At 43.9% G+C, this 21,732-nt stretch overlaps 1 protein-coding gene across 7 annotated transcripts in view; it reads right to left on the reverse strand.

Annotated features, from left to right (window-relative positions):
* Positions 1–21,732, reverse strand: part of RERE (arginine-glutamic acid dipeptide repeats) — a 168,961-nt gene that overhangs the window by 43,214 nt on the left and 104,015 nt on the right. For all 7 annotated transcript variants that reach the window (XM_083876821.1, XM_083876819.1, XM_083876820.1 and 4 more), the window contains one exon: positions 20,762–20,860. In XM_083876821.1, the coding sequence (XP_083732947.1) occupies positions 20,762–20,860 (99 nt within the window). The remainder of the gene's footprint in view (positions 1–20,761; positions 20,861–21,732) is intronic.

The raw sequence follows: 21,732 nt of genomic DNA on the forward strand, positions 1-21,732 counted from the left end.
CTGCCCCTCAGCAGCTCCCACAGCGCCGGGCGGGCCCCGGCCGGCGGGACTGCTGCTCCTTCTCTCTCCTCTCGTTCTTTTCCCGTCTCTCCTGCTCGTTCTCTCCCTTCTTGTTCTCTCCTTTTTCTCCTCTGCTCGTTCTGTCCCTTCTCTCTCGTCTCGTTCTCTCCTTTCTGTCGTTCTCTCCCTTCTCTCTCGTTCTCTCCCTTTTCTCCTCTCGTTCTCTCCCTTCTCTCCCCTCGTTCTCTCCCTTTTCTCCCCTGCTCGTTCTCTCCCTTCTCTCTCCTCTTGTTCTCTCCCCTCTCGTTCTCTCGTTCTTTCCCTTCTCTCCCCTCTCGTTCTCTCCCTTCTCTGTCGTTCTCTCTCCTCTTGTTCTCTCTCCTCTCGTTCTCTCCCTTTTCTCCCCTGCTCGTCCTCTCCCTTCTCTCTTCTCCTGTTCGTTCTCTCCCTTCTTGTTCTCTCCCTTCTCTCCTCTCTCATTCTCTCCCTTCTCTCCCCTGCTCGCCCTCGTCCTCTCCCCCCATCCCCTCATCCCCTCATCCCGTGCCCGTGACCCCCTCAGGGCCCGGCCCGTCCCCACCGCGCACAGGAGGTTTAAGGCCTAAACAAAGTGTCCCTTTCTCTCTAGAAGGGATGTTCTAGAGAAGGATTTTTTCCCTATCCTATCAACACCAGAATAAAAAGGGGTTTTCCCTTCCTATAGACACCCATAGACAGGTATTAGCAACAAGCAAATAACAAATTTCTGCCTGTGAAAGCGATAGGGGATGTTGGGTATGAGGGGCCCTACTAATTCCAGGGAAGAGAGGGAAATGAGAATTCCTAATTTCATAAAAGGAAGCAAAGAAAAAAAAATAAAAGGCCTTTTCCTTTCCTATAAACAACATGGACACCGTGCAGTTGTTATTTGCAACAAGCAAATAACAAATTTCTGCCTGTAAAACTGACAGGGGATGTTGAGTATGAGGGGCCCTGCTATTCCAGGGAAAAGGTAATTCATAATGCCCTAAAAAGAAACAAGCAAAAAAAAAAAAAAAAAAAAAAAAAAAAAATAGGCCTTTTCCTTTCCTATAAACACCGTGGACAGGTATAAACATCAAGTAAATAAACAAATTCTGTCTGCTAAAAAGATAATGGATGCTGAGTACGTGGGCCCTGCTATTCCAGGGAAGAAAAGGAGATGAGATTTTATAATTCCCTAAACAGAAACGAGCCTCAAGTTGGCTTCACGTATTTTGGATCACATAATTTTTGCAAACATCTGCAGGAAGGAGGTGGGCAGAGCAATCAGAGCCTTTCTACACTGGGATGGGCATGAGGGAAAAGGTAATTTATAATGCCCTAAAAAGGAACAAGCAAAAAAAATATAGAAGGCCTTTTCCTTTCCTATAAACATCGTGGACAGGTATAAACATCAAGTAAATTACAAATTCCATTTGTTATTTATTTCTGCTAAAAAGGATCATGGATGCTGAGTACGTGGGCCCTGCTATTCCAGGGAAGGAAAGGAGATGAGATTTTATAATTCCCTAAACAGAAACGAGCCTCAAGTTGGCTTCACATATTTTAGATCACATAATTTTTGCAAACATCTGCAGGAAGGAGGTGGGCAGTGATCAGAGCTTTTTCAGGTTGGGAAGGGCACGAGGTAAAAAGGTAAAATTCAGTGTTCAAATGGTGCTGAGCAGCTCCAGCACAACCCTGGGCGAGAGGGAAGAGCCTCTCTGGAACCTCCAGCTCAGGTTTGCTCCCACAGGGATCCATCTATCCTCGCCTAACCCTGACCCTCAAAAACCAGCAAGACTGCAGAGTTTGCCAAGAACGTGCCTGGGGCCAGGGAGACAACAAAAATTAACCACTCCCTGTAAAGGCTTAGAGATCACAGTCCCTTTTCCAGTGTGTGATTTCCTCATTCCCACCTCCTCCTTCCAAACCAGCCAATGCAGCACTTGGGGTTTAAGTGTTTAAGGGGTGTCTGAGATCCCAAAATTTTCCTGATCAGCCCCCAAAAACAGGCAGGAGTCACACAAGTACCTGCAGAGCAGGATATTACTGAGTGCACACAGAGTAGAGCTGGTCCCTAATGAGTTCATACACTCGTTTTTACACCAGGTGAATTTTCCCAAGGAATTCTCATGGGTGGATCACTCCCCTGGCACCACAAACCTCTGGCTGGTGCTCTGGGCAAGAGAAGGTGGCAGCAGAAATGACAAACACAGCCCAAAGCCACTCCCAACATCCCATGGAGCAGCGAAATTCCCCTCTGCAGGAATTCACCAAGGATGGAAACCTGCTAAATGAAAATACCCAATTTCCTATTCATTATTTTGCCAACTATGGTGCACTTGGAATTCTTAGGGAACCATTTAATTTATTTTTTAAGATCCCTTTTAAACCAAACTATGTTATATTTGGTTTGTGTTGTGATTCAAATCTATTAATAAAACCTGTGACAAACTGTTTCCCTTTGACCCCAATGGGATGTCAGAAATGGAATACTGGAAATGCAGAAATCTGAATAACAGAATTAGAGGGGTCTTGGAATGCTGTTCCAAATTTCCAAGTGGGAATAAAGTCAATCCTTTATTGATGAACAGAACTGTCCCTGGCCCACTGAGGGCACTGTGAGATACCCAACTCTAAAGGAGCTTTTGTGACTCTTGGAAAGGTGAGGGAGACACTTCTTAATGTACAAATAACAACATAAATAATTTCAGAAATTCTAAAGTTTAACAATACTTTTTTTAAAAACCACTTTCAGATCCCCCTTCCCATTCTAGTCTTCCCTTAATTCAGGCATCATGCCCCATCCTCCCTGCAGCAACAACAGCTCCTCCTTTTCACCAACAGAGACCTTAAAACGGCTTTAAATACAACAGAACTAAATAGTTGCACACCAAATCAGAGGTGACCTATTGCTCCTTTATTGATGAACAGAACTGTCCCTGGGCCACTGAGGGCACTGTGAGATACCCAACTCTAAAGGAGCTTTTGTGCCTCTTGGAAAGGTGAGGGAAACACTCCTTAATATACAAATAACAACAAAAATAATTTCAGAAATTCTAAAGTTTAACAATACTTTTTTTAAGATCCCCCTTCCTATTCTAATCCTCCAATAATTCAGGCATCATGCCCCATCCTCCCTGCAGCAACAACAGCTCCTCCTTTTCACCAACAGAGACCTTAAAATGGCTTTAAATACAACAGAACAGAAATAGTTGCACACCAAATCAGAGGTGACCTGTTGCTCCCCCGTGTCTCACAGAGCAGACTGCCTGGCACTGATTATTGAATTTGTTCTCCCCCCTGCACAAATGACAGACAGCAAATTCCACACCCCTGTGTGTGTTGTGTGTCCATTGCTGCAGGAGATGCTGCACTGCTCACAGGAGAGCGACAGCTGCCAGGCTAAAATAACCTCAGACACAGGGCTGGGGCAAAAACAAGGCTCAGACCTGTGGATAAATCTGAATAAGAAGTGGAAGTGGCTCTGGAGCACAATATTTTAATTTTTACAAGTGCGTAATTCGGATTTTTAGCACAAACGCTTCGATCTCGCCGCTTCTGCTCAACTTTAAAAAGATTGCTTATGACAGGATTCTGTCAGCGTTATTGTTCACGAAGACAAACTGTGCCACAATTATTTAAATAAAAAAAAAACAAAACTACTGTGGGTAACGAGTGCTGTGAAGCAGCTTCAGGAAATCCCAGGGCTGGTGGGGCGCTGACAGGCACGGCTCTGTTTTTATGGAGTGGTTTCCATGGCTATTGACCAGCCCCAGCACGAGGCCTCCTAATACCATTTGATAATTTGATGAAATGCATTAGATGCTGCAGCATCCTGCGTGTACACACAGGCAGATATAAATAACCCCAGAGACAGAGAGAGAGAGAAGGAGGAAGGAGCACGCTGATGTTTGCCTTAGTGTGTGTGTGTGTGTGTTACTCACAGGTCCCATATTTTATCCCGGGAAACAAATCTCCTGACAAGATACACAAAGGCCATTCTGCTGGGCCTGACAGGGCTCAGCTGGGCACGTTTGTCACGGGGCTGGCAGTGCCAGGCTTTGCATTTATCCCCCGATTACAGCGGGGATTGCTGAGCCCTGCACACCCCAGGGTGCTCAGCTCCCTCCCCTTGTGCTCCTCGGCCTCAAAAATCCCAAATAAAGCTGGTGCTGGGAGCACCCAGAACAGACACTGCAAAAAATAACAACAAATAACTTGTTTAATCAGTGTCCAGCTGGAAGTTTCCAACTAAAAACCTTCAGAAAGGCTCCGATGAACCTGCAAATCCATCAGTGTTACCAATGTTGTCTATTCTGAGCTGGTGCTGCAAGTGAGTTTAGATTTAATGTGTTTTCTCTAAGAAATTCCATGTGCTGTTTCATCCCCTCCCTGTGATTTCCACCTGGTTAATGAGTGAAGAGCCTTGTGTAATGCAAAACACTTAAAAACACACAGGGCCTCTTCTGATCTTTCTCAGTGCAGGAAATAAGGGTTTTATTTATCAATCTTTCTAATAAAAAAATAAAATAAAATAAAATAAAACATAAAATTAAAAAATAAAATAAAATAAAATAAAATAAAATAAAATAATAAAGTAAATAAAATAAAATAATAAAATAAAATAATAAAATAAAGTAAAAATAAAATAAAATAAAATAAAATAAAATATAATAAAATATAATAAAATAAAATAAAATAAAATCACCTCTTTAGCCTATGTCCAAGAACTTCTCTCAACCTTTTTCCTTAATTCTAAGCAAACAAAAAGGGAGATTTTGCTATTATGAGAGCAGTAGGTTTAGTGAATGTCTGGAAAGGCCCAATGGAAGTTGTCACCACCTTCCATATTTAATATGCACGTCAAAGTTGTATAATAAATATGGTAGGAAAATTTATGGGCTTTTCATCATTAACAGCACACAAACACTAAATACATGAAAGCATCTTGACTTCTTGATCCTCACAAGCTGCAAAACTTCTGTTCAGCCTGCAGCACATTTAGAGATACTTGAAAATAAAATGTTTTCACCCGGTTCTCTCACTCAAAGCCACAGAAACCCCAAATATTTTGGTGGCATCCATTAGATCCCACTCTATGGATGTTGCCACTGGAAATTCAAATCCCCTGGGCTGAGTTCAGACCTTACACTCCCCTATCTGCCCCTGAGATCAACTGTCCTCTCTAAACAAACTGATAAGAAATAAATAAATCAGCTGAAAGCCTTCAAGGTGCCCAAAAATTTGTTTTTCTCCCTCCCAAACTGCGTGGCTTTGTCACCCTGAAAAATTACACTGAAAAAAGGGAGAGGTTGCCCCAAAATGTGGGGGGATTGAACCCAAAGCTTTGCCTTGAGCTCTGAGTGTACCCAGGGCAGGCACAGAGTCATTTCCAGCCTCCCCCCAGGGAAATGCCAAAAGATCCTGGATGATAAAAACCCCCCCTTTTCCATGGAGCAGCTTTTGTTGGGAACAATGGAGCTCCCATGGTACCTCTGGCTGCCTGGAAATATTGGTATTAAGTGAGCGTGAGCACAGCTGTGTGTAAATGACATATATAAACAGATTAGATTTGTGTATTTATACTGGATGCAAACACATTAATAGCACATTTGCATACCCAGTTGGCTAAATGAGATTGCATGCGGAGCGGGATTACTGGTTACAAGCACGTTTATTTGGAATTCTCAATAAAGTATTATTTATATTGCCATTCGGGAGGTCAGAGTGGATTCATCATCCCTTTCTCTCCTCTTTGCCTCCTCAGACACACACAAATGTTCTTGTCTCCCCATCCCTCCTCACAGCCAGGCTGGGAAAAGGGCCCCAAAACATCAGAAGGAGCTGAATTCTGAACTGAGGTGCTCAACCCAAAGGCTGCCTCAGTTTCCTCTCATTTATTTTATTTTATTTTATTTTATTTTATTTTATTTTATTTTATTTAAGGTGAAGCTCCAAGGGGGTGAGAGTCCTCCCTGTGACCATGGCGTGCCTAAATACCAATCCACAAAACAAAACTCCTCTTTCCCCTCCTCTGTTTAATGCCAGGGATCAATGCAAGAGTCTGCATGAAAGGCAACACGATATTGAAGGTGACACAACAGCTCTCAGACATTTCCAGGGCTGCAGGAGAATTTCAGCTCTTCCTTCACCCCGGGCCTGGAGCTGTCAGGGTGTTGCTAACCTTTTGTGCTGACCCCAGCTGTATTTTCCCCATCAGGATTTTTTTTTTTTTTTTTTTTAACCAGAGCTATTTTTATCAAGAGAAGGATTACAAGTTCAGGCAAAAGGTTTGACTCTCCATCCTGCACCTCCACCTGTGTCTATGGGGGGGAATCCCAATGGGGGAAAAAAACCCCAAAAATCAAAATAAATAAATAATAATAATAATTAAAAAATAAATAAATTCTGTCTGAATGAGGAGCCTTCCTGTTTGCTCTAATTGCACCCTGATTCTTGGCTCTGGATGCTGTCAATGCACATTGTGGATCCAAATCTCCCAAGCCCCCAGTCCCAGGCTGTTCCCTGATCCTGCCCGACCCCACTGATAAATCATCCCCGACCCCACTGATAAATCATCCCTGAGCTGCTCCAGGAGGATCTGGCTGGGGTTGCCAGGCAACCTGTGCAGGAGGGATGGGAAGGAGGCAGGAGGGAGGCAGGGAGGGAGGCAGGAGGGATGGGAAGGAGGCAGGAGGGATGGGAAGGAGGCAGGAGGGAGGCAGGAGGGATGGGAAGGAGGCAGGGAGGGAGGCAGGAGGGATGCAGGAGGGAGGCAGGAGGGAGGCAGGATGGACAGATGGATGTCTGAGAGCTGCTGACAAATGGCCCAGGGGCTGCACCCACAGCCTGCTCTGCTCCCCCTGTGCTCCCCCTGCTCGGACACTGTGCTGAAACCCAGCTCCACAGGGGTTTGTGAGGAAAACGAGCTCCCTGATGAGTTCCTGGCTGCTGATGAGGTGTGGGGAGGCAGGGATCCCACAGAGATCCTGCACATCACACAGTGATCCCATAGTGATCCCACAGATCACCCAGTGATGCCATAGTGATCCTACAGCAATCCCATAGTGATCCCACAGTAATCCCACGGATCACCCAGTGATCCCACAGTGATCCCATAGCAATCCCAGTGATCCCACAGATCACCCAGTGATCCCATAGTGATCCCACAATGATCCCGCAGACCACCCAATGATCCTACAGTGATCCCATAGTGATCCCACAGACCACTCAGGGATCCCATAGTGATCCCACAGATCACCCAGTGATCCCACAGAAACCCCACACATCACCCAGTGAACCCACAGATCACCTAGCCATCCCACAGTGATCCCACAATGATCCCACAGACCACCCAGTGATCCCATAGTGATCCCACAGATCACCAGCGATCCCACAGCAATTTCACAGATCACCCAGCCATCCCAGTGATCCCACAGCAATCCCAGAGTGATCCCAGAGTGATCCCACAGATCCCACAGCCACCCCACAGTGTGGCAGCAGCAATGTGATCCCCTAAAGGAGATAAAACCAGACACCCGAGCCGAGGCTGGGATCAAACCCTGCCTGGGCATTAAATCAGCACCATCAGGAGAAGAGGAAACCTGACTTTCCCTTCCTGCAGCTCTGGCTGGGACTGTGAGAACAACAATTCCTGGATCATTCCAGAGCATTTTCAGCCCTGGTACCATCACTGCTGGTCCCACATTTCAGCAGGGGGAGATGACCCCTCATTTGAAGGCTGCTCACTTTGCAATTTCCTCTTCTCCACTAAAAGAAGACTCAATCCCTTCCCAAAGCCCTGCACAGAGGGCTGAGGGCAGGAGGATCCTCCAAAATGAGCAACAAGTCCTGGGCGTGCCCTGGCTGACAAAAAAAAAGAGTTTTTTTGTTTATCCAACACCCTCTGCCTCCTGCAATCAGCAGTTTCTCACTCCTGGAAAAAAAGCTAAAATGATTTCAGAGTGTGTTTTCTACATAAATGATTTTTTTAAAGGTGCCTTTTAAGAGTTAAAAGAGAACAAAGGTCTGGCACGTTTTGTGACCCAGAAAAGCAAAACAAGGCGCTGCTGACAAGAGGCAACAGAAAAGCTTTTTGATTACACTTCAGATTGCCTTTTCTGTGCACAAAGAGATTCGTTTCTGGCTGGTGTTTTAAACTGCTGTTAAAATGCTAATATACAAAAAGCTTTCTTGTACATCAAAAAACCAAAGAACAAGAAGTAAAACAAGAAAGAGCTGGACATGCTCCTTTTCAAGGACTACCTGAAATACCTTGTGGGATCCTTCAAGGCTCAAACACAGCATTTTCCAGTGGAATTTCCCCTGCTACAGAAATGTTGCTCCATTGGGATTTCAACCATTATTGTCAATTATTCTGGAGACAGTTTCTGCCATCAAACAGGGATTTTCATGCAAATGGCAGAAGGAAACAAATAAAAGCAAAGCTTCAAGAGCTTTGGAGCAATGAACAAATCCAAGAATAACGAGACAAAATGGGAATGATCCCTCTGGAGAGGGAGGAATTTCTGCAGGTGCCTTCCCAGGTAAATCATTAACAGAAAGGCTGGGACTGCAGCAATGCCCAGGATGGAATTCAGGCACTCAGATCCAAATTCCAGGGTTTGTCCCTTGCCAAAATGACACCAGGCAACCTCTGGAAAGTCCCTAAATTCCTCTCAGAGTGGGTTTGCCAGTGAAGAGAACACCTGAGCATGAAAACTTGGGGGGAAAAAATACTGGTGATGACAAAAATCAAACCCCAGGCTGAGGGACGGAGGGGGAGAATGGGGCCAGGAGTGAAAAAAGGACCAGAAATAAGAAAAGAAATTATTAAAGGATTGAAAATGAAGGAGCAGAAAAAGGCAGCTGTAAAAAAGGTGAAAAAAGGAAACCTTGAAAGGAGAGAGGGGCAGGGGGAGGTGGAATCCCCAACCACACAGAACTGGACAACACCTCCCCTGAGCTGAGAGACAAATGAAATATCCACCCTAAATGAAATATTCACCCTAAATGAAATATTCACCCTAAATGAAATATCCACCCTAAATGAAATATTCCCCCTAAATGAAATATCCACCCTAAATGAAATATCCACCCCAATAAAGCAGAGGTGCCCTCTCTGCCCTCCCCCAATTTGTGGCAAATGGGATGTTTGATTTGAGAGCTGGAGTTATCCCGCAGCACTGGAGGGGAATGTGCTGCCCTGGCGTTTATCAGCTGCTCTAAATGCACAAGGCCAGGCTGATCCATCTCCCCATAAAAGCAGCATAAAAACCAGATAAATCTGAGGGATGCACCGAGGGGGGCTGGGGAAAGGAGGGGAGAACAAAAGGATGGGGAAAACCCATGATGGAACCAGCACAGGAGGTACCCAGAGACATAAAAAACACAACCACAAAGGTTCTGCCACAAAACAACAAACACGAGGCTGCAAAGTTACAGAAAAACAACACTGGGCAGGGAGCAGAGGGTTTGTAGTTTTTATTATTCTGCACTTTTGTCTAAATTGCTGTATTTTTATTATATCTCTCACATTGTCAGAACTGGAAATATAGAACAAGGTTTAATATATAGATGGAGATATTATTTTATCTCATTAAATCTCCATATATATTTGTATCCTATGGTGCCTTTTTTTTTTTTCTGTACCTCAAGATCCTTACAAGATTTATATTTTTTTGCTATATAATATATATAATATATATGATATATAATATATATAATATATAATATATATAATATATTATATAATATATTATATATAATATATTATATATACAATATATATGTTATATAATATATATTTTTATACATATATAATATATATCATTTTTTTTTCTTCTACCTCTGTTTCATTCCTTAACCTCACCCTTTTTGTGAAGTATCTGCATATATAAAAACACCTGAAACCACCAAACTATTTTCTCCACGTACTGGGGAAAATACTCTTTCCACACAAAACACCTTCCTCATTTTATTTAGTCAAAAAATTCTTCTCTAATACTTATTCATACTCAGGAATGAATATGTATTAAATTATATATATATATATATATATATATATAATATAATATATATTTCGTTACCTGAAAATTTAATATATCAACGTGAATGGATGTTTCTTATTTTGATGTCTGATTACACTGGGTTTGGATATTTATTTTGGAGGTGATTTTGAGCCTCCAGGGCAGGAGCAGCACTCAGGGACAGCTCAGGACAAGGGGGAGGCAAAGGACAAATCTCCCCCTGGGCACAGAGGGGCTGGCACAGCACAGGAGCTCCACAGCTCCAGGGGGAAACATCTCCTGGTCAGGGATGGACCCCAAAGTCCTCCCAGGGGGGGGCATTTCCACCCCTAAATCTCAATTTTCTTGCAGATTATACAGAACCCATAACATTGGGATGGAACAAGGAGCCAGGCTCCAAACCCAAGCAGAATTCCCACAATCCCGAAACATCCCGAGCCAGAAGGGACCCACAGGGGGATGGATCCAGCTCTCATCCCTGTCCAGAACCTCAAAAACATCCTTTCCTTTACCTCAGACCCTTTTAGTGCCTTTCCCACCCCAAGGAGAATTCCCACAACCTCAACAATTCCCCTTCCTTTACCCCAGACCCTTTTAGTGCCTTTCCCACCCCAAGCAGAATTCTCACAATCCCAAAACATCCCGAGCTGGAAGGGACCCACAGGGGGATGGATCCAGCTCTCAGCCCTGCCCAGAACAACCTCAGCAACACCCTTTCCTTTACCTCACACCCTGGAGAGCCTTTTAGTGCCTTTCCCACCCCAAACAGAATTCCCACAATCCCGAAACATCCTGAGCTGGAAGGGACGCACAGGGGGATGGATCCAGCTCTCAGCCCTGCCCAGAAAAACCTCAACAACTCCCCTTCCTTTACCCCAGACCCTTTTAGTGCCTTTTCCCCCTGCAAAATGTGGGTTTTCCCCCCTGGATCAACCACCATCAGCTCTGCTACCCTTGTAACTCATTAGGGAATCCGGGATGGATGCAGAAAATTATGAATATTTACTCCCCATTCATCTACTAGAGGAGCAGCCTATTATCAAACAAGTGACACCTTTACAAACTTAAATTAAATAATGGCTCCCGTGGAGGATTCCGAGCCCCTGACAAGGATGGGAAGTGATTTAAACAACATAAAGCTGGAGCAACTGGTGATGGATGGCGGCTTTGCACTCGCTCTGTTCCAGCCTGTAATGGAACAAATGATCATTTTTCAGCCTAATTGAACGTGGCCGCCCCGCTCGGAACACGGAGAGAGACAAAGCTTGATAATTTGCTTCATTAAAATGCATTTTTTATGTCGTCGGGAAAGATTAAAAGAAAAAAAAAAAAATAAATCGGTTCTGTTGATAGAAGGGGATAGATTAGAAAAAATAAAATTTATCATGCAAACAGCGCTTGTAAATGAGGTGTGTTTTGGCATTTGTGGTGCTTGTGTTGTGAAAGAAAGATAAGCCCTGAGCGCTAAAGCACACAGAGAATCCACATTGTGACAGTAATCAACATTTCTTCAATAGGAATTATGTCACTGCGCCCATTTGAAGAGCATTTTGTCATTTGCTGCTGCAGTGGCCACTGGATCAATGCTAAATAATTCCCAGCTCAGCTGTTGGGCAGGACACAGAGAACCCAGTGGAAGTTTTGGGGCTGTCACAGCCTCTGTGTTCAAAAAAAAAAAAAAATAAAAATCAAAGTCAAGACTCAGACAGGCACCCAAACTACCGGGGAAAATAAAAATTCAAAAATCAAATATCATCTTGTCAAGTTGCAGACAATGCTGTCATCTGTCTGCACTGGCTTTGTTTTAGGGGTTGGGTGGTTTTTTTTTTTGTGTGTGTGTTTGTAAAGCAATCTTGTTAGGAACAGCAAATTGCCATTTAGACAGCAAACAACTCCTCCAAAATAAAACAGACATTTGCCGTGTCAAGTGATCCATTCAGGGCTCTGTGAGCTGCATGAAGTGTAATTCCAACAAAAGCATTTGAAAAGGAGACACTTCTACCTACATCAACCTGGAGTGAGCCAAAATCACTTGGAAATAAACTGCAGATTTCTATCATACGCTAAAACCAGAAAATACCAAATAATTTCATTATTTATTACTGTATTCCAATTGCACTTTCACCACCAGAGGTGAGTTCCAATCCCTCCCTGGGTTCTCCTGCCAGGCCAAGAGCTTTGAGCTCAGAAAATCCCCAGTGTGATGATCCCTGCACTCCCCAGCTGCTCTCCAGAATGTCATGACTCAGTTTCCTTTTGGAGCAGCACAGGATACAGCGGGAGGTTATATTTAACCCAGAGCCCGCAGCCCTGGGCAGATAAAATCGGAATAAAAGGTCAGGGTGGGGCTGAGTCCCTGCCAGAGGGTCCGGCCAGGAGCTGGGGCTGTTCCTGTGCCCAGCTCAGGGCTCTGCTCTGCTCTGTCCAGGGCTGGGACAGACACACGGACACCAGACTGACCCACGGACACCAAACTGACCCACAGGGTGGGACACACGGACACCAGACTGACCCATGGGCTGGGACAGACACATGGACACCAAACTGACCCAGGGACACCAAACTGACCCACAGGGTGGGACACACGGACACCAGACTGACCCACAGAGACCAAACTAACCCATGGACACCAAACTGACCCACAGGCTGGGACAGACACACGGACACCAGACTGACCCATGGGCTGGGACAGACACACGGACACCAGACTGACCCATGGACACCAAACTGACCCACGGACACCAGACTGACCCACAGACACCAAACTGACCCACGGGCTGGGACAGACCCACGGACACCAGACTGACCCATGGGCTGGGACAGACACACGGACACCAGACTGACCCAAGAGGCTGAAAATGACTCCTTTATTTCTGGGCTGTGTCTCCCTTTTATCCCATTTCACACAGACCAATCTGATTGGGGACACAAAGGCAAAACCTCTTCACTCACGTTGGGCAGAGCAGAGGGACAGCAAGGAGAAGTCCCTCCTGGGGAAAGGGATGAATAACAAAGGGACAGCTACAAAAACATTTCTCCTGTTTACAGAAAATTCCCTGAAAAAAGAATTTCAGAAAACCAAAATCCTTCATGGAACCAGGACCCCACTCAAGGCACCTCAGGATGGGCTGGAGTTTGGAATTTTCTCTTCTGTCCCACACAGAAACATCTCCTGAGCTCCCACCAGGGGCTGTGCTGGTGATTTTTGGGATCAGCAGCATGGTAAATGCTCAATAAATAAAAATATTCCAGGTGAAGGCAGCTCAAGAAACCCCAAAATGAGATTGTTGAGGAAGCTGCAGCTTCCCTGGCAAAGCTGGGCAAAGATCAACACGAGGGAAAGCAGAGAAATCCCCCACTCTGCAGCCAAGGTCACTGACAGGATTTATGGATTTATCCCTGAAGAGCCTCTGCTCAACATGAAATGCTGAAATAATTTATATTTTATTTTTTCCCCATCTCTCCCCCCTCCCCGCCCCCTTCGGGCTCCCTCATTTACTGGAGCCTTTTAAAATTCATTCCCTTTCACAGCTGGTTAAACAATGGAATCTTTTGGCAAACTAAAAAGGCCGGAATTGATTGCCCTACACAAACTTTCCTGCACGTGTAATTGATTTTTAATTCACTGCCTTATTTCCAAAAGGACTCGACAATAAACTCGGGGCTGGATGTGCAATATTGATCCCTCTCGGATCAAACACTGATGCAAGTTAATCACAAACAAAAAGATTGTTATCTTTCATCTAGGAACCCGTGTTTAAACCAAATTCCCCTTTTTTTGAGCTGTAATAAACCTTGTTTTTTTTTTCCAGCTGCACTTTGTGAGCCTGCCAGCTACTCAGTAACTATAATTTTATGCAACCTTTAAATAACAACTTTTTTTTTTCCCCCTCAAGCAGAATAATTTCACCCTTCACTGGCCACTTTTGGCTGATGGTTCTTTTCCACTGTGAGTTCTTAGAATAAGACACAGACAAGACCTTCCCACACGTCCTTAAGCTAAAAATCTTATTTATTCCTAAAAAACAGGTCCTACAAGGCCGTGGCAATCTGATTTTTATCTCAATGCTCAGCTAAATTTCGATTGTTCCTGATTGTCACACGTGGCTGGATCACTAAATTCAGAAAAAAATATTCATTTAGTGGGACTGTCACTCCACTGGGAAGCTGCAATGTTTATTTTTTGTGGGTACAACAATAAAACTGAGCAGTAAATGCTGTTTTCACCTTCCCAGCCCACTCCAGGAATCAGCCCTGCAATGCTGCTCAGCTTTTCCAATCCCTCCTTTATGATTTTATTTTTTTTTCCCATTCTCTGTTTCAATCTGGCTCTGAATTCCATTTTCTGTAGCTGCCACATAAACAGTAAATAAAATTCGTGGTATTTTTTTGCCCCAATAAGCAGCTCTGTCTCCCAGCATTATCAGAAGAGCCCTGATTTCAAAGGAGAACAATGTTTTTATAACACAAACTCAAAAAAAAAAAAAAAAAAGGGTGGATGAGGCATTTGAGGATGATAAATCTGTGGATTTTGCATAAATAATTCCTTGACCTGCCAGGCTGGATCACAAACATTATCAGGAAAAAGAAGTTTCCTCTGTCTTGCCCTCCCTGGCACAAGGATCTCTCCACTCCTATTTTATGATAAAGGTGTTAAAAAGCCCAAACCAGGTGTGGATATTTTTAAAATTTATGAATTTGTACATGGATGTCCAGGGCCAATGAAGATTCAGCAGCAGGCAGGATTAACCACCCCCGGCACAGAAATTGAGGTTGTTTGAGTGGAGGTTGTTTACCTTGATGGATTGACATGGAGAGAGGTGTAAAATATTTAAAAGGCAGAATTATTTCAAGATTAAAAGGCAGTTTATCAGGGGTGGCAGGGGGTGGCACTGACAGCTCTGCACACGGGGAAAGAACCTTCCCAAGGAACACCTGGAAACTCCCTGCAGAGGATTTCACGTGGATGGAACAGAGTGGAGAGGGGAAAAGGAGGAAAATGCCCAATAAAATTCCAGTTCTGCTTCACCCAGATCTCCTTTAAAGACAAAGTGGAGAGAAGGAAAAAGGAAGAACTGCCCAATAAAGGATGTTCCAGTTCTCCTTCACCCAGATCTCCTTTAAAACTTTGGAAGACAAAGTGGAGAGAGGGAAAAAGGGAGGAAAAAACCCAATAAAAGATGTTCCAGTTCTGCTTCACCCAGATCTCCTTTAATTTTGAAAGACAAAGTAAGTGGAGAGAAGGAAAAAGGGAGGAACTGCCCAACAAAATTCCAGTTCAGCTTCACTCAGATCTCCTTTAACTTTGCAAGACAAAGTGGAGAGAGGGAAAAAGGAAGAACTGCCCAATAAAATTCCAGTTCTGCTTCACCCAGATCTTCTTTAACTTTGGAAGACAAAGTGGAGAGAGGAAAAAAGGAGGAACTGCCCAACAAAATTCCAGTTCAGCTTCACCCAGATCTCCCTTAATTTTGGAAGACAGCACCCCAAGTTCCAAAGGTGCTTCAATTAAACCCCCCCAGCCCTTCCTAATCAACACCTGAATGCTGAGGAGGGGCAGAGCCCCACGCAGGAGAACATCCCTGTGCAGTAACCTGCAGCAGCCTGTGCCTGCAGCAAGCATGCATAAATAAACAGAATTAATAACTACCCCAGTGTGGACGGGTGACTTCATCTGTTTCGATTAGATGCAGCTCAGCCCCAGGCCTTTGTGGTATTTAAAATGTGTTCATCATGTTTAATTAAAAACCTAATAAACTGGAGGTTCCTTCAGTTCTGATTTGGATTTTTCTCTCTCTCTCTCTCTCTCTCTGCTGCAAGGCCCTATTGATTCTGTCAGGACTTTTGATAAAGAGACAGAGAGAAAAAAGAAAAGAAAAGCTTGTTGTGAATTAGAGAGAAATAAAAATGTGAGGTGGAATTGAGGCTTTTGAGGGAGGAGAAGTCAGAACCAGCCCCTCTCCTTTCACATTTCCAGAACAAAAAAATCTTTCCGTATCATTTTACCAAAACCCAGAAATGATCACTGTCCCCTGTATAAATTACAGCCCTTTGACCCCAAAGGGGAGCTCATTCCTGCACCTGGAGCAAGGGCAGGCTCAGAACTATTCTCAACATCACTTAAGGCACAAAAACCACTTTGGCAGAGAAGATTCTGTCCCAAGACACGTGGAAATTCTGCAAGGACAGTTTGGGAGTGGACATTTCTGCAAGGACAATTTTTCAGTGGGAGATGTTCCAGCAGGGAATGGGGATGCTCAGTTTAACAAATTCCTGATTTGGGATCTGTGGAGAGGACCAGCCCCATCCTCAGGGCAAGAAGAGGGGAAACAGAGACACTATTAACTCTCATGGCCCCAAACTCCACTCCCACAACAATCTCTGAAGGATTTCCAAGTGCAGAACAACAGACCAGCACCATCCCATCCCCAGGGGGGATTTCTGACTCCCTGCACCCAAATTTCTGCCTCCCTGCACCCAAATTTCTGACTCCTGCCTCCCTGCACCCAACACCCCACACGTGGCAAGGACTGAAAGGGGCATTTTGTGAGGTCCAGAGCACAACTCCCTGCCCTGACACCCTGCCCTGGCCTTGAGTGGAGATTTAAACCTGCAGGAGGAGGCAGGAGTTGTATGAAACCGAGACAACTTTGCTCCTGGTTTTTTCCCCCTCCTCCATCCTGCTTTCCATGGAAAGTGCAGGAGCTGCCGAGTGCTCAGAACCAGCCCCAGCCAGCAATTAAATGTGCCAATTGCTGCCACTTGCCCACAGAAGGGAATTTGTGAGTTTTACAGAGGGAAAACCCAGCCCTGCCCATCAGAATCTCTGCTGGAGTCCAGGGCATCCCTCTGGGCGCCCTGGGAAGTCACAGACCTCGGTAGAGAGGCCTGGGACCCCAAAAAGAGGGTCTGGGGTCTGCCCAGGGGGGTCTGGGGTCTGTGCAGGAGGGTCTGGGATCTGTGCAGGAGGGTCTGAGGTCTGCCAGGAGGGTCTGGAGTCAGTCCAGGGGGGTCTGGGGTCTGCCCAGGGGGGTCTGGGGTCTGCCCAGGGGGGTCTGGGGTCTGCCCAGGGGGGTCTGGGGTCTGCCCAGGGGGGTTTCCCTGGCACAGAGCCCAGGAGGACACAGGCTTTGATTTTGGTCCATGTGAAAAACATCCAACAGAGAGAACTGCAAGTCACAAAGGTGTTACAGAGAGTAGTGTAGTTATCACTGTGCAGAAGATTTTGTAGTTTTGGGTTTTTAGAATGCAGATGGCAAAGGGACAAGGTGGAGATTTTAGGGCGGTGCCCTGGGTTCTTCTCCTTCTCCCTTGGCCTCCATTGTCTGCAGTGACGTGGGCACAGGGGAGTTTCAGTGGGTTGGGGCAGAGTAGAAATGACCCTGTTAGTGCAGGTGATAGACATTGGCACAGAATTGTAAATAATAAACACATAATTATCTGTATAAAGGCAGAGTGACCTCCCATCACAGGGCAGTCCCCTCATGTCTGAGCTGCTGTGAACACCTTGGGGGACACAGAGAATTGTAAGATCAGAATTAATAAACAACGTGAGAAACCAAGAAAACCAGGACCTTGACACTCCACATCATTCTCACACCGAGCCCCGAGCTCAGCACAGACACAGAGTCAAACAGAAAACCCCAAATCCTTCAGAGGTCAAGAGGGAAAATCACTCCCTTCGTGCCCACACGAACCACCAGCTTTGGAATCTCAAGTGAGAAACAACCAGATTAAACCCGAGAAATCTCTGCTGGAAATGGATGTTGTCAGGTGGGGAAGGAGCTTTTTCACAAACAGGAAACAGCTGCTCAGGGCTGATCTCACCCTCTGCCTCTGGATTTACATATTAGGACCAAAAAAAAGCTTTAAAAATAACCACAGGTTCAACAAACCTCAGTGTTCATATTTACACAGCCCTCACCTAACTCAATCAGTGGCCAATTTTATCCTCTGTTTAATTCCATCTAAACATCTGCAGCCACATCAGCAGCAGGAGGAATAACAAGTCTAATATTTTTGTTTTAGTCAGATCTGACACTGTCAAGCAGCTCCTACATCACAGTCTGGAGCTGCTCTAATGGTTTTGTCTTTGGGCAGCTCAGAGTCCACAAAAAAAGGTTTTAAATGTGGTGGTACTATTATTATTATTATTATTGTTGTTGTTGTTGTTGTTGTTTTATTGTATTATTGTTGTTGTTATTATTATTATTATTTAATGTGGGTATTATTATTATTATTATTATTATTATTATTATTATTATTATTCAGGTGAATTGACCAAAGCTCTGCATCAGGTCTGGGATCTGCTTATCTCTCCAACTGCAAAACTTAAATTTAAATCTTTACTACGTTTAATTAAGCCACACTTGCTGGGCTGCAAGAAGAGATTAATTAACAAGTGTAGCCCAAGTAAAGGCAGAGATTGGACCTGGGTGTCCATTTCCCTCAGAACTCCCTGGAATTATCCCCCACCACATCCCTGGAGGCTCCATCCCTTCCCACCCTCATTGAAGGGGACACACAAAGTTAATTCTGCCCCCACAATTTCATCAATTTGGCTTTGACACCCGAATATTTTCTGCCCAACACTTCCCTGCAGAATTCCTGTGCAGCAGAGCTCTCCTCACTTTCCCAGGGCCTGAAATAAGGAAATTTTCCCCAAAAAAAAAAACTCCAAAATGCAGCTTTTGAGGCTGGAGCTGCCCCCAGAGCTCTGAGGCTGTGCAGGTGGAGTTTGCTGTCTATAAATAAGAGCACGGTTTGATCTTTTGGCTCTGCCCAGCCTGGAGAGCTGCCAAATGTTTCTGGAAACTTGGATGGAGCAGAAGGAGAACAAATATGATAAAATGAGCTGGGGCTGACAATGATTTATGGAGTGGGTGATCATTGCTCTGTGCTCGCAGGGGCTGCAGTAATGCTTCACTTCTCAAGAAACTTTGTTTTTTTCCATCAGGGAAGACTCAAATTTCTCTCGTTTAACATGGGTGGATCATCAAAACCTCTGAGTGCAGCAGCTCAGGGCTCACAGCTGATGGAAAAAAATAAAGAGAGGGGGAAAAAAGCTACAGAGGGAGGGGAAAAAAGAGAGGAGTTGGCACAATTCACCCCTGGGGGTGAGCAGAGAGCACAGGCTGCTAAAATCTCAACCCAAACTGAGCAAACTCAGGGCAGAGAACTCCAAGGTTTGTTGGAGCAGCCACAAAGCTCATTTTTGGGATAAGAAAAGTCTAGAAATGATCAGGAGAGGTGCCCCAGCTCAGGAAAGCTGATGGAGAAAAATGAGGAGAAGGGGAAAAAAGCTACGCAGGAGGGGAAAGAAGGAGAGGAGCTGGCACAATTCACCCCTGGGGTGAGCAGAGAGCACAGGCTGCTAAAATCTCAACCCAAACTCAGCAAACTCAGGGCACAGAAATCCAAGGTTTGTTGGAGCAGTCACAAAGCTCATTTTTGGGATAAGGAAAGTGTAGAAATGATCAGGAGAGGTGTCCCAGCTCAGGGAAACTGATGGAAAAAATATAAAGAGATGGGGGAAAAAAGCTACACAGGGAGGGGAAAAAAAGAGAGGAGGTGGCACAATTCACCCCTGAGTGTGCAGAGAACACACCAATCTCAACCCAAACTCAGGGCAGAGAACTCCAAGGTTTGTTGGACCAGTCACAAAACTCCTTTTGGGATAAGGAAAGTGCAGAAATGACCAGGAGAGGTGTCCAGGCTCTGCCCCTGCCCTGCTCCCTCCCTCCCTCCCTGGCTCCAGGGCAGCCACAAAAGGTTCTCTGTTGGGGTTGGACCAGCCCCAAACGGGGCTCTGGGCTGGCCCAGCCCTGCAGGGGGATTTAAATCAGGACCTTGCAGAGAATTCACAGCCCAGGAAATCTCCCCAGCCACGGCCTGAAGAATTAAAACCACTGAGAGAAGGTGAAGGTTTTTCCTCCATTAATCAGGTTCTATTTTCTAACAGCACTGCCAGCTCTATCAGCAGCTTAACAAGGTGATGGTTTTATTTTTCCTTACTTCTTTAAATGCTTCGCCAATTAATCAGCTGAAAAATTGACCCACTCAAGGCAAAAAAAGAAAAAAAAGAAAAAAATCAACCAAGACACTTTTCTAATTCTGTCATGCACTGGATCAGTTTTTTTTCATTTATACCCCCCTGTATTTTCATTTCTATCACTGTGCATGTGTGTTTTTATTTACACACCCTCTCCTTGCTCATAAAGATAAAAAGGAAAAAAAATATTTTTTAAGGAAAAAAAATAATAAATAAAATTTAAAAAAAATTTAAAAAAAAAAAAAATCAACCAAACTCTTCTCCTGTCTTCTTCTGTCATACACTGGATCAGGTTTTTTTTTCATTTATACCCCCCTTTATTTTCATTTCTATCACTGTGCATGTGTGTTTTTATTTACACACCCTCTCCTTGCTCATAAAGATAAAAAGGAAAAAAAAAAATTTTTAGGAAAAATAATAATAAATAAAATATAATAATATATAATAAAATAAAAAATAAAATAAAATAATAATAAAATAAAATATAATAAGATAAAACAAAATAAAATAAAATAATAAAAAATGAAATGAAATGAAATAAAATAAAATATAAAAAAAATAAAAAATAAAATAAAATAAAATAAAATAAAATAAAATAAAATAAAATAAAATAAAATAAAATACAAGAGCAGCAAAGGTGAACCATAAAGGCTGGAGGAGATAAATCATTTCCTACCACTTCATCCTCAGTCCAACACTTCTCAATGAGCTTTGGCACAGGTTTCTTCACCAGGCGCTGCAGGGCTTTCCCAGCGTCGTAGTTACTTTCATGGAGCTGAAAAACAACAAAGAAGACAAATAGATCATTCAAAGGAATTAGCAGAGATCTGATATTGGAGGAGAAAAAAAAAAAACAAAAAACAAAACCACTACAGGGAGCCACGTGAGATGTTTGAGATGTTCTCTGCATAATTATTTTTACTGTTGATGTGTGAAGTGGAAGTTTAAACAACCTGAAGGATAATTGAGGTTTTTATCAGTAGAAAAAGCAGAATTAAACCACAAGGAGGGATCTCCTTTTCCTTCCTAAACCTGGCCCAGGTAAATGTTTAAACCAAAAACTGCTCACAGGGCTCAGTGTGATGTAACCATGATAAAATAATAATTAATATTCACACAAATTAGAGCAGAGATTCCTCCTTTCCTTCCTAAACCTGGCCCAGGTAAATGTTTAAAGCAAAGTGACACTGCTCCTTTCTGCTCACAGGGCTCAGTGTGATGGAACCATGATAAAATAACAATTAATATTCACACAAATTGGAGCAGCCAGCAGAGAATCCCCACTTTGAGCATTAACTCTGCACCCAAATTTGGTTGTGAGATTTCACCTGTGAAAACAACTGCAGCAAAGGGAACCACCACAAACAGAAAATTCAGCAGAAACTCAAAACAGAATTTTTTGTTTGAATTTTCAAACAGAAACTTCTGCATCACTGGATGGGATTAAAGCAAAAAAATTCTGGATGTGTCCATGCCCAAAAAGGCAAAAAAACTCATTTATATTGTTATTAAATAAAGGCAGGTCTCAGAGAAGGGATTTTACTCCCAAAACCCCAAATCCCCACAAGGTTCCAGTTCCTCCTGCCAATTCTGTCTGGGTGATGCTGCGAAATAAATTGCAAAAAAAAAAAAAATAAAATCAATTGC

This window comes from Zosterops lateralis, assembly GCF_965231275.1.
Source record: "Zosterops lateralis genome assembly, chromosome: 22".
In the NCBI taxonomy this organism is placed as follows: domain Eukaryota; kingdom Metazoa; phylum Chordata; class Aves; order Passeriformes; family Zosteropidae; genus Zosterops; species Zosterops lateralis.